Raw genomic sequence first — 13,394 nt, 5'->3', positions numbered from 1 at the left:
TTTTTTTTTTTTTTTTTTTGCGGTACACGGGCCTCCCAATGCCTTGGCCTCTCCCGTTGCGGAGCACAGGCTCCGGACGCGCAGGCTCAGCGGCCATGGCTCACGGGCCCAGCCGCTCCGCGGCATGTGGGATCTTCCCGTACCGGGGCACAAACCCGTGTCCCCTGCATCGGCAGGCGGACTCTCAACCACTGCGCCACCAGGGAAGCCCTACAATTCATTTTTGACTGGGAATCCTGTATTTATCTTTTAACCCTAATAACAAGTTAACAAAAACTTTACCTAGTCTGCACAGTTCCATTGCCAACAACGTAGCTCTTAAATTTGTGCCTGGCTTCATATTCTTGCCTAGATAATAAATATTAAGCAGTATTTCTACAGCGCTTCTATTCTTTATATTTACCACTGGGGGGCGCATATAACTCACAGTCTACCGGATGCCACGTGGTGAAGAGCGTTTCAACACCCCATCCACTAGGGGACCGTTCAGGAACCTCCCAGATTTCACAACCAGGCTCTGGTAACGTGCTCACTAATCATTTGTGCGCACGCGTACAACTGCTCCCAGGCCCGATCCGAACTGCGCAGGCGTAAGAGAGTGAGCGCGCAGGCGTAAGAGAGTGAGCGCGCAGGCGTAAGAGTGAGCGCGCAGGCGTAAGCGTGAGCGCGCAGGCGTAAGCGTGAGCGCGCAGACGCCATTGGTAGGACTCGCGGAAAAGGGAAAGGGAGGGGATGGAGCCGCTGGGAGCTCAGACATTTTGGGGCTCTGGACTGGAAGCCGCTAGAACGCTCTCCGGGCTGCGCATCCTGCATATTTGACGCTCCGTGGAGATGCCTAGCCGAGGTGCGCGACCCGAGGACGGCTCTGGGCTGGTCCCTACCGACAACTCGACCCAGCACAAGGAAGATCTCAGCAGCAAGGTGAGTGTGGGACAAGGTGACAAGGCCCCCAGGCTCGGGACGGGGCGCCGCTCGCCCCCCAGAGAAGATCCACGGCGGCCGCGTGGTCCGGTCTCGGCTTTGTCCCGCTGCTTTGACAGCTACAGTTAAAGGGAGACCTTGAAACTTGCCCCAATATTAGATCCAGATGGCAGTAGGGCGGGGGTTTAGTTGTTTTGTTTTTCAAATTATGAATTTTTTAAAGTTTTATTTAAAAAATTACCGTACAGTAAAATGTGACCCTTTTTCCTTTTCTCTAAATTTAACACGTGTAAATTTGTGTGACCACCACCACAATTGGGATACAGAACAGTTCCATGACCCCAAAAGACTCCCTTTATAGCTGTGCTTTCCCCAACCCAGAACCTCGGGCAACCCCTGATCTGCTCTGCATCACGATAGTTTTATCCTTTCCAGAACATCATGTAGATGAAATCATGGCGTTTGAGTCTCTTACTCAGCATAATGTCTTTGAGATTCATAATAGCTTTTTTCTTAAAAAAAAAACAAAACAGGTACAAAGTTTATTATTAGAGATATAGCACAACAACAAGTGGGAGAGCACACAGAGAAACGGTTTAGTTAACGTAGAGGCAAGGCAGAGATGCACACCCGGAAAACAAGGGTGTAGATGTCCCCCCCGTAATGAGGAGGAGCGCAGTAAAGAGGTGGTGAAGTCGTTTATATAGGGCAGTTCTGCCAGGTCTTTGTTTACCTTTGGCTCATTATCTGGTTTCTTTTTCCACACCTGCCCTGCCCTAGGATCCTCCCCAACATGCATGCGCAACTTTTTTCCAAGATGGATTACAGCCCAGAGGCCTATGGGACGGCCATCACATATTATGGGGTGGTGTCCCCTCCTTTTTCCTTTTTGACCCCCAAGGAGCCTTTCTGCGCATGTGCAATGTTCCCCTTGCCCCAAGGATGGGAAATGTCTGACCTCTTGATCTTTTCACAGGGTTTTGTCCCACTCTGTCCCTGCCATAAAAATGTCCAATGTCCAGTTATTTACTCTATTTTTGTTGCTGGTTTTTATATTGAGGTGCAGATCTCGAAATATAGACAAGAATCCGGTCATAAATATGTAGTCCTGGAGCCCGTTTGTCTCTTGCTTCGGGAAATGTAAAAAGGGAGCTGGTAATTAAGTCCGGTCTGGAGCCCATCTTCTTCTCACTCCAGGAAATGTGAATGGGAGGCCAGTTGTAAATGTCTAGCCTGGAGCCCATCTGTCTCCTGCCTCAAATTCCCCCTGAGAGATGTGAACCCCAATACATCTTTTTTGGGAGGTTGACGGGCAAAGGTCTGTCTTCTGCAGCTTCTTCATGCTGACAGGGGGCTCGTAGACCCTACCTAGTTGGGGTCACAGAGCTCTCGTTCTGTCTCATTAAGGGGGCCATTGACTTCTGTTGGTATTCCAAGGAGTGGCTGGAATCTGCATCACTGTCATCTTGTCTGGGACACCATTGTGTCCTTAGAAAGAACAAACTAGACAAGTAGATTAATAAAAGGCAGGGGCCAAAGATCAGTAAAAGAATTATTGTAACCAGGGGCCCAAGCAGGGTAAGAACCAGGTTACATTTGATAGCATTACTTTAACTGTAGTCCAGATAGTGTCAGCGCTTGGGTTACCCTGTCCAAAGGAATGAAGCCATCGAGCACGGTCATATAACTTTTTGATGTCTTTTTCTACTAACCCAGTATTATTGACGTAGATGTGACAGACCTAGTTAGTAGTTGGAGGAGTGACAACCTGAACATTAATAGACAAAATAGATCTCATTTCTTTTCAGGAGATAAAGCCTGAAACCCAGTCTGGACCTGACGCTTTGAGGTGACTTGTAGCCAGGTAGCCAGTTGTCTAGTTTCATTTAAGTAGGTTTTAACTTTTAAGGTGGTATTAACACATAGATAACAGGTGCTATTGGTCTGAAAATTTTCTCCTTAATAGCCAAAGCAGATGTTACCATTAATGATGTTAGTGTTTTCCTAGGTATGAGAAGATGTAAGAATTTGGGCTCATAAAATCTTTTTCTGAAAATATCTGACTATCTGCAGGGCTGTCCTACCAGTCTTTCCCAGAGCACAGAGTGCCTCATTTCTTTTTCTTTTTTTAAAAATATTTATTTATTTATTTTTGGCTGTGTTGGGTCTTTGTTGCTGCGCGTGGGCTTTCTCTAGTTGCAGCGAGCAGGGGCTACTCTTCGTTGCGGTGCGCAGGCTTCTCACTGCAGTGGCTTCTCTTGTTGCGGAGCATGGGCTCTAGGCTCCCAGGCTTCAGTAGTTGCAGCACGCAGGCTCAGTAGTTGTGGCTCATGGGCTCTAGAGTGCAGGCTTAGTAATTGTGGAGCATGGGTTTAGTTGCTACGAGGCATGTGGGATCTTCCCGGACCAGGGGTTGAACCCGTGTCCCCTGCATTGGCAAGTGGATTCTTAACCACTGCGCCACCAGGGAAGTCCCCCAGAGTGCCTCATTTCTCATCTCCACCCTGAACTCCTTTCAGGAGGGTGTTGAAGGTCAGCAGCTGCAGTGGCCATGATTTAGTCCTTGTAGAGGTAGCTGGCAAGGGTCAGTTACCAGTCGGCAGGGCCCCTTCATGGTCATAAGTTTAACCATGGTTTTGGGGGCATTTCATGACTATTTCGTCCCACAGTGCTAGGAATGCTCATTCCCGGGTCTGGCAAAGATTTCGTTGACAGGCCACTCAATGTGGTGTTACTGGACTAGGCCCTGTTAACAGTAGCCAAAAACCTCTGGACCACCTGTCTTACTAATCCCTTATGGTCCAGATAAATATTCCCTCTTGTTGCTTCTTCCCATATTTAGAGTTACACTATTACAGTCATTGATCTCATATGGAACTATGTATCATCATTTTATCAGAGGCTCAGTCACACATTTGGTAATGTAATAAGCAACAATTTTGTAAAACAGGCAACATAGAAAACAATATAGCTAGCAGTACTAGTAAGGTCATAAGTAAGAATTTAAGTCAAGAACTTCCATTAGGTGTTGCCCAGTATATACCCAGGTTATCTGACTTAGTCTATTCTGTACCAATCCTTGTCTTTCAGGGAAATTATATATTGGCATTGTTCATAAGGCATTTGCCCCAATTTTTTAGTGTAACTAGACTGATTATCCTTAGTATGATTTAATTGTTCCCAGCGTAGAGGAGCTGATAATGCTACTGGGAACCTAAGAGTTTCCAATCTCAGGAGGGAGCAGGTAGACAGAAAGATAAATGTTTTAATTTTACCCATAGGTGTAAATTACCAAATTGTTGTAAACCATAAATAACTTGAGGAGAAGAGCTTCTTTATATCTTCAGCTCCCAGGTTTCAGCACCATCTGATCTCGGAGAGGCGGCAGTGAGTGATGGCACAAAGCAAGATCTTAATTCCCTGCCCAGGAATTGAACCTGGGTAGCCTGGAAGAAAACCAGAAATCCTGGCCACCACAATCCCTGGTTCTTACCCCCAGTGAAAAATGTGTTTCTCATGGAGGCACAACTGTAAAAATAGGTACAAAGTTTATTATTAGAGACATAGCACAAGTGGGAGAGCACACAGAGAAAGTTTGTTTAGTTAAGATAGAAGCAAGGCAGAGATGCACACCCAGAGAGAAAGGGTGTGGGCATCCTCCCTAATGAGGAGGAGCCTGGTTTGGTTTTTTTCTATGTATTCTTTTAATACTTTTAGAAATACTGCTCACCTTAGATCTGCTGCCTGTATTCTCTGTCTCAGAAAATGTCACCACCATCCATCCAGTTGTCCATGCCAGTAACGTGGGAGCCAACCTTTATGTACATCAGGAAGTTCTATCAGTTTTATTTTAGAGGCCCATCTGAAATATGTGCCTTTATCACCATGTACACTCTTAACCATCCTAAACCAGCCACTTTCATCTACTGTAGGCAATCCTGCAAAGGTTTCCTAACTGGCCTCTCCTCATCCATTGTTACCTTCTTCCAGTATGTCCTTCACTTTAGCCAGAGCTACGTTCCTAAAACAGGTATCTGATTATCACTGTTCTGCTCCACCCCCCCAAAAGGGAGCCAGTATAATATAAATCTTAACTGCCATAAGCAGGAAAAAAAAAACAAACCAACTTTAAAAATAAATTTGAGATGAAGATGGCTATAGCCTTTGAGGTAATAGATGTCCTAGATAATACTTTGGTTCTGTCCCAAACTGACAGTGGCATCTTGGGCAAGTCTCTAATCCCTCTATCACAGTTTCCTTGTCTGAAGTACTAAAGTATACCTGCCATTCCTAAAATGAATGGGAAAGTGCTGTTCAAACATAAGCCTCCGGGCTTCCCTGATGGCGCAGTGGTTAAGAATCTGCCTGCCAATGCAGGGGACACGGGTTCGAGCCCTGGTCCGGGAAGATCCCACATGCCACAGAGCAACTAAGCGTGTGTGCCACAACTACTGAGCCCGTGAGCCTAGAGCCCACGCTCCGCAACAAGAGAAGCCACCACGGTGAGAAGCCCACTTGCCGCAACTAGAGAAAGCCTGCACGCAGCAACGAAGACCCAATTCAGCCAAAAAAAAAAATCCAAACATAAGCCTCCAGGAGGTTATACAAATTCAATCTTGGAATTCAACTCAATCTCTAGTCAGTTACTACAGTGACTGTCAGCTGGAGAGCAGAAGGGTACACATCTGTGAGGAATGAATTTTCAAACCACACACAGCCCACTCTGATTACTACCATAGCATGCCACTTATACTGATGTATGACAGATCTGTGAGGCTTCCGAGGTAGGCCAAAATTATAAAATATGCTTTTAGAGGCTCTAGTGATACTATATAATCAGTCATGTTCACAATATAGCTACCTTTACTGAAAAGAGTTTAAAAGAAACTTAGTTGAGCCCTCTTCTACTAATAAAAAGAGAGACCTAGTTCAACAGTGCCAGCCCTGTGCTAACCTTTGAGATGTAAAGCAAAGATGGAAAGTGATGGGTCGTACTACCCCAGGTAGGGCACTTACTGCTACTTGCTTCCTCTGAATGTCTAGCTGTACCATTTAGTACATAAATCATGAAAAGTACGGGAATGGGGGCGGTGGGGGGGGGAGTAACCCACTCTTCATTCCATTTGGTATTTTTTTTTAAAGCTAAAATATAATTTAAAAGAAATCATTGAAAAATTGGTATTACTTTTGGGATTTGGTGCATACTGTCTTTTTTTTTTTTGGTACGTCCTCTATTTTAAATAAAAGACGTAAATCTTACTTAGTAACTATGGCTCTTGCCTGAATATGAATGCTGGTTACCAACACCCTGTCTGGGCTCAGTGAGCCGTCTAACGCTTTGTAAGTCTAATCATTGTTTCTTCCCTCAGCTTTCCCCCACCTGCACTTCCACACAGCTGCTGTTGAAAAGAATCTGTATATTCACAGACTGCCCATTTGGACAATCAATACTTATCCCATGTCTTTAATTTTAAAGGGCCCTCACTGAGCATACTTTGATAACCTCTGATTTAAGAATGTTTTCTTATTTTAATAGATTAAAGAACAAAAAATTGTTGTGGATGAACTTTCTAACCTGAAGAAGAACAGGGTGAGTTATTAGAGTTATTCCAAACAGTATGTGGCAGGGTTTGATTATATCTTATTAACTATATACAAAACTTATAAGAACTACATATAAGATTTATATTATATTAAAATTTACAAGGTTTCAGCATCTTTTTAGTTAAATTGCAAAAGTGAAGTATCCGTGATTTTTTAATATATATCATATATAGTTATCTACATATTAAGCATAGCTGTTGATAATCTTTTCCCCATCATATGCAATTGACATTACCTTTGAACCAAATGATACTAATTGTACTATGTTATCTTGCAGCCATAGTCACTAAAGGTATGTATTTTATACTTGAATTGGTGTTTTCTTTTGAAATAAATGAACTTTAAATCTATTGAGAAGAGTAGAAACTATTCAAGTGAATGAATAATTGTTTAAAAAAAAAAAAAAGATAAATGCTTCCCCTTCCTTCCAGCCCCCCCACCCCGGGTTTTTCCCTCAAAGCTTCCAAATCTTTAACATGGTTATTTAACTCCATTTCCATTAATGTATTCACAAACAAGCAAGCTACTGTTTCATGGGTCGTTATACTGCCAAAACATATATTTTAAAGTTAAATGATTTGAGCCCTTTAAAGCATTGTAGAGATTACTTGGTAACTGACATGTTAGACATTTCTGATACAGGTACGGTACAATTGATACAAACTTTTCTAGAGGGCAAACTGGCATAATGTATCAAAGTCTTAAAGCTATGTAACACTTTGATCCAGCTGTTCTATTTATAGGAATTGATACCTAGGAAAGTATCATGAGAGTGCAAAAAAATTTAGGTACAGAGACATTCATCTCAGCGTTGATTTATAATAGTGAAAAGTTGGTAACACAAAATGACCAAATAAACTGAAATATTACTAAAGAAAAATGGTATTATAGTATATGCAGAGAAGAAAGAGTTTTACCTTAGTGTTAATGGTAGCAATTTCTAGATAGTTGGATAATGGATGAGTTCTGTTTATCTGTATTTGCTAAGGTATTGTTCTGAACATGTTACTGAAGTTCAAGAATAAGCAATAATAGGGTTCAGAGTTTTGACATTACTTTTTAGAATAAATCATGATATTAGACTAAATTATGTTTTGCAGAAAGTATATAGGCAGCAACAGAACAGCGACATATTCTTTCTTGCAGACCGAACAGAAATGCTTTCGGAAAGCAAAAGTAAGTGTTTTTGGTACATTATATAGAAACACACAGAAATTCTTTTGTGGGCTTTCTGTAGAAATTCATGATGGTGCCTAAATTATACTGTCTACATCTGAATGTTTAAACATATATCTACATCTGAATGTTTAAACATATATCTAAAGATGGGATGGTGGTATACCTGTTAATAAAATTAATGCAATAGTTTGGTTTTTTTCAAGTTAGCCTTCCAAGGATAAGTCAACAGTAAAAATAAAATCAAATTTAAAAAATATAAGATGTGTTAGGAAGCGATAATAACGTAAGCTTTAGAGTTTTAGACAGATCTAGGTATGAAATATTGTTCTACCACTTTCTCCCTTTGTGATTTTGAGTGAATCACTTTGAGCCTCCAAAGTCTTACGGGATTTAACTAAAATAATATGTATATTTAATGTGCATAGCCCCATGCCTGGGTCAAAATAAGCATTTAACAAACAGAAACGAGTTCCCTAAATACTAAACATTCTTCATTAGAAGCCTGTTGTAAATTATTATTCAAACTAACATAGTACATATATGTTTTGATCTTGGAAAATAACCTGTTTTGCCCTTTGAATTACTAGGTAAAGGTTCAAGAATTTTAATTTCACTTAGTATGTCTTCTCCCTTCCCCCACAGATACATTGGATGAGCTGAGAAAAGAATACCAAGAAATAGAAAACTCAGAGAAGACCAAAATCAAGAAATAGTCAACTTGATTTTGCATAGCAATGTGTGGCATTTGTTGTACAGTAAGCTTCTCTGTTGAGCATTTCAACAAAGATTTGAAAGAGGATTTACTGTGTAATCTTAAACGGCGGGGACCTAATAGTAGTAAACAGTTGTTAAAGTCTAATATTAACTACCAGTGTTTATTTTCTGGTCATGTCCTTCACTTAAGAGGTGTGTTGACTGCCCAGCCTGTTGAAGATGAAAGAGGCAATGTATTCCTGTGGAATGGAGAAGTCTTTAGTGGAATAAAGGTTGAAGCTGAAGAGAATGATACCCAAATAATGTTTAATTATCTTTCCTCTTGTAAGAATGAATCTGATATTTTGTCACTCTTCTCAAAAGTCCAAGGTCCTTGGTCTTTTATATATTATCAAGCATCTAGTCATTCTTTGTGGTTTGGTAGGGATTTTTTTGGCCGTCGTAGCTTGCTTTGGCATTTTAGTAGTTGGGGCAAGAGTTTCTGCCTCTCTTCGATTGGCGCCCAAACATCTGGAGTGGCCAATCAGTGGCAAGAAGTTCCAGCATCTGGAATTTTCAGAATTGATCTAAAGTCTACTTCCATTTCCAAATCTGTTGTTTTAAAATTGTATCCTTGGAAATATAACTCTAGGGAGGATGTTATCAAAGAATGTGTTAATAGCCTAACTCAAATTTCAGCAGATTTGCCAACATTTGTATCAGTGGCAACAAATGAAGCCAAACTGTGTCTTAAAGGACCTGTTGTCCCTTTAAATATGATTTTGCCACAAGCCACATTTGAGATCCATTGCAGTAGCATTTCCAGCGTCCCACCGTCAAGAGAGACCCTTCAGGTCTTTCTTACTGATGGACACATGAAGGAAGTAGTTCAGCAGTTCATTGATGTCCTGAGTATCGCAGTCAAGAGACGTGTCTTGTGTTTACCTAGGGATGAAAACCTGACACAAAGTGAAGTTTTGAATACTAGTAATAGGAAAGCAAATGTTGCAATCCTGTTTTCTGGGGGAATTGATTCCATGGTTATCGCAGTGCTTGCTGACCGTCATATTCCTTTAGATGAACCAATTGATCTTCTTAATGTGGCTTTCATGACTAAAGAAAAGACCATACCAGCTGGTTTTAACAAAAAAGGGAGAAAAGAGAAAAATAATTGTGAAAAACGCTCTGAAGAATCCTCTAAAAATGTCACTGCTGCTGCTGCTGCTAATCCTGGTGAGCAATTCAACGTACCAGATCGAATCACAGGAAGAGCAGGGCTAAAGGAACTACAAGCTGCCAACCCTTCCCGGATTTGGAATTTTGTTGAAATTAATGTTTCTCTGGAAGAACTGCAAAGATTAAGACGAACTCGAATATCCCACTTAATTCAGCCCTTGGATACAGTGTTGGATGACAGCATTGGCTGTGCAGTCTGGTTTGCTTCTAGAGGAGTTGGTTGGTTAGTGACCCAAGATGAAGCAAAACCATATCAGAGTAGTGCAAAGGTATGACACGGTATTTCTACTCAGGATTTCTGAGACCTAACTTTGACCCTTAAAGCTTTTAGCATTTAAGTTGCAAGAATATAGCGTATTTCAGTTGCATTTAAACTATAACACAAAATATATGACTTTGTAAAAATTGGGCCTATTTTACTATTTTTTGACTTTGCCTTATGGCTCTTCTCTGAAAATGTTATCTTTGGGGTTATCATTTTTTAAGCTTGACTTTTATCTTAGTTATTTTCCTTATTGTATAGTAGATAACATTTTTTATATGGATTTCTTTAAACCTTTTAGGTAGTTCTTACTGGAATTGGTGCAGATGAGCAGCTCGCAGGTTATTCTCGTCATCGAGTCTGCTTCCAGACACACGGGCTGGAAGGACTGAATAAGGAAATCGAGATGGAACTGGGTCGAATTTCTTCTAGAAATCTTGGTCGTGATGACAGAGTTATTGGTGATCATGGAAAAGAAGCAAGGTAATTCCTATTATCTATCTGAGGGTTTTGGGGTAATCTTGTAAAGACAATAGACTGTAAAAGGAGATTTTTAAGTTCCTTTTTCTTTGGAGACTTGTTCAAATGAATAACAGTAGCAACAATATCTTGGCTTTATATTACAAACACGGTCAGAAGCAAAGCTGGAGAAGAGCCAGAGGAACAGTTTTTCCAGAACTCATTCTCCAAGAAATGGATTTTCAGTAATTTTCAAATATGATACAATGACATGATTGCTTTTAAGACTACAGTGAAAGACTGTAAAACTTGAGGTAATGAAATACTGAGAGAAGGTGTTTAAGGGGCTTTGTTTTGTTTCAGATGTTTGCTTTCCTCCCAATAAGGGCATAGTCCTACTCCCAAGCTTTCTCCTCCAATGTTACAGAGCCTGACTTTGTCTCTACAGACATTTCTGTATGTACAGGCATACCTGGAGATATTGCAGATTCAGTTCCAGATCACCGCAAAAAAGCGAGTCACGTGAATTTTTTGGTTTCCCAGTGCATAGAAAAGCTATGTTCACACTGTACTGTATTAAGTATGCAGCAACATTATGTCTAAAAAAAAAATGTATATACCTTAATTTAAAAATACAAAACAAAAAGCAATCACAAGGTAACATCAGAGATCACTGATCACATATCACCATAACAAATATGAAAATTTTGAAATACTGTGAGCATTTGCAAAATGTAACACAGAAATGTGAAATGAGTAAATGCTGTTGGGAAAATGGCACCACCAATAGACTTTGCTCATTGCAGGGTTGCCACAAACTTTCAGTTTGTAAAAAAAAATAAATAAATAAGGCAGTATCTATGAAGCACAATAAAACAAGGTGTGCCTGTATAGATCCATACTGATTTAAATGGTGGTTCCGTTCTGGTACTGGATTCCCCTCTGTCATATGTTTTTGAACACAGTTTAGTCATATGTTGCGGATTACCTAAAAGTTTCAGAGATCAAGCCACTTTCATGTGTATATTCTTTTTTAACCTTAGGGGTTTGTGTTTACTTATAACATATTTTTGATGATAGTAAACAAGTGCTTGAATACAACTTTTTAAAGCATTCAGGATAAAAGGAGATGTTTCATTTAATTATAAAAAGCAGAAATTTGTTCAAGTAGCTTAATTAATTAAGTGATGGTTTTATTACAAGGGTACGAGCGTGCAAGAACAAGGAGTCCAAATAAGCTTCGTTGGAATTGGAGCATCATAATACATGAACTCTGAGACTTCATTGTTTCTTGTCTCTACCTTGTCATTCCTGTGTTGCCAGTTCTGACATGTAAAATTATCATAATTTTCAAAATTTCATTATAAAGAAATAAGTAATGCCACAATACAAAGTGTGTAAAATGTTTTCCTTTTGAAGGGTATATGTGTATGGGAGAGAGAAAGAGAAATTCAGTCCATTATTTCACCTAGGTCAGAGAAAAGGGAATTTATTTTATTCAGTAAAAGCAGTTAATTCTAAAGACCCCCAGGATTTCCCTGGCGGTCCAGTGGTTTCAGACTCCATGCTTCCACTGCAGGAGACGTGGGTTCGATCCCTGGTTGGGGAACTAAGATCCTATATGCCGCACGGTACAGCCAAAAAAAAGACCCCCCCCCCCTTGACATCCTTGGGTAAAAATGGATGTGAAGGATGTTTAAAACAGCAAATCAGAATTGTAATTTAACAACTACCATTATAGTGGCTAGATTTAAACTGATTTATTATGGATTTTGGCATACATATTAACTGTAATCTATTAGCTTCTCTTATTTAAATTTGCTTTCACAATTAATTCATTTTTATAAAATATTTTGTATAACAAATGCCTTTACCCTTTCTGATCTTTCTACTTAAGTTAGAATGAAATGTAATGAAATAGAAATACTAATGTATTTGTATTGCATTTTGAGGAATTGGGAAGGAAGGGGGTGAGATTAGAGTATTTTAAATGAAAAAAAGAACAGAATTTGCTAGAAAATTAGAGCAGAAAGTTTTTTTTTAATCTAATATTTTGTCACCATTTAAGCAGTTTAAATGTAATTATAATTTTGATACCATAAAGTTTTGCCATGAGTAAATATTTCACAAGTTCAGGAGAGTAGAGCCCTTCTGTATTGGTTTCGTATCCCTAAAGTTCAATATCTTTAGACAGTAAAGAGCAGACACAGATTGAATAATTAACTCAAGACCATGCTTATTTTCAAGGCATCTCCAGAGATTTCCTGTGAAACAATTTGAAATTATTTCTTGACATCATAGACTTAATTTGTTTATCTATTGAGGGAAAATTTCTTTATATTTTAGCATATGTATTAAAATTAGACAAGTGTTGTGAAACAGTTTTTAATGTGACTAAATTTTAGCCATAAAATTGTATAAATAACTAGAATATTTTTAATCTAGAAAAATAGTGCCCTCAAAAATAAATTTATACTGTAAATATTAACATACTGAAGAAAATGCAAAAGAAATAATCACAACAGATTGATATTTTTCTTTAATAGTAGCTATACTTTTTATTTTAGATTTCCTTTCCTGGATGAAAATGTTGTCTCCTTTCTAAATTCCCTACCGGTTTGGGAAAAGGCAAACTTGACTTTATCCCGTGGAATTGGTGAAAAACTAATTTTGCGTCTTGCGGCAGTGGAACTTGGTCTAACAACCTCTGCTCTTCTGCCAAAACGGGCCATGCAATTTGGATCCAGAATTGCAAAACTGGAAAAGAATAATGAAAAGGCATCTGATAAATGTGGAAGGCTCCAAGTCATTTCCTTAGAAAACCTTTCTATTGAAAAAGAGATTAAAATGTAATATTTCACAGTGTAACAGGATTTACTGAATGATGATTTAAAAAAATACTCTGCTGCTTTATTATTGTATAATGTGGCTATAAAATTCATTATGTGGATTTTTACTTTGTAGCGTAATACAACCAATTTAATCAAATTGATACCCCAGAGAAAGAGATTATACTTGAAAGAACAACCTGGATATTTTA

The 13,394-nt window shown here is 39.4% G+C and overlaps 2 protein-coding genes across 2 annotated transcripts; both read left to right on the top strand.

Annotated features, from left to right (window-relative positions):
- Positions 1-695: 695 nt before the first annotated feature.
- On the top strand, positions 696-8,710 carry ASDURF (ASNSD1 upstream open reading frame). The gene is made up of 4 exons (XM_024733661.1): positions 696-921; positions 6,458-6,511; positions 7,626-7,701; positions 8,347-8,710. Exons 1-4 carry the CDS (start codon positions 832-834, stop codon positions 8,415-8,417), a joined length of 291 nt encoding a protein of 96 aa, XP_024589429.1. The 5' UTR covers positions 696-831; the 3' UTR covers positions 8,418-8,710.
- On the top strand, positions 8,404-13,346 carry ASNSD1 (asparagine synthetase domain containing 1). The gene is made up of 3 exons (XM_024733658.1): positions 8,404-9,902; positions 10,197-10,378; positions 12,922-13,346. Exons 1-3 carry the CDS (start codon positions 8,439-8,441, stop codon positions 13,205-13,207), a joined length of 1,932 nt encoding a protein of 643 aa, XP_024589426.1. The 5' UTR covers positions 8,404-8,438; the 3' UTR covers positions 13,208-13,346.
- The last annotated feature ends 48 nt before the right edge of the window (positions 13,347-13,394 follow it).

This window comes from Neophocaena asiaeorientalis, unplaced genomic scaffold (genome assembly GCF_003031525.2).
Source record: "Neophocaena asiaeorientalis asiaeorientalis breed wild unplaced genomic scaffold, Neophocaena_asiaeorientalis_V1.1 scaffold24, whole genome shotgun sequence".
NCBI classification, from domain to species: domain Eukaryota; kingdom Metazoa; phylum Chordata; class Mammalia; order Artiodactyla; family Phocoenidae; genus Neophocaena; species Neophocaena asiaeorientalis.
Note: the sequence above shows the minus strand (reverse complement) of the source record. Positions and strands in the feature narration are given on the sequence as shown.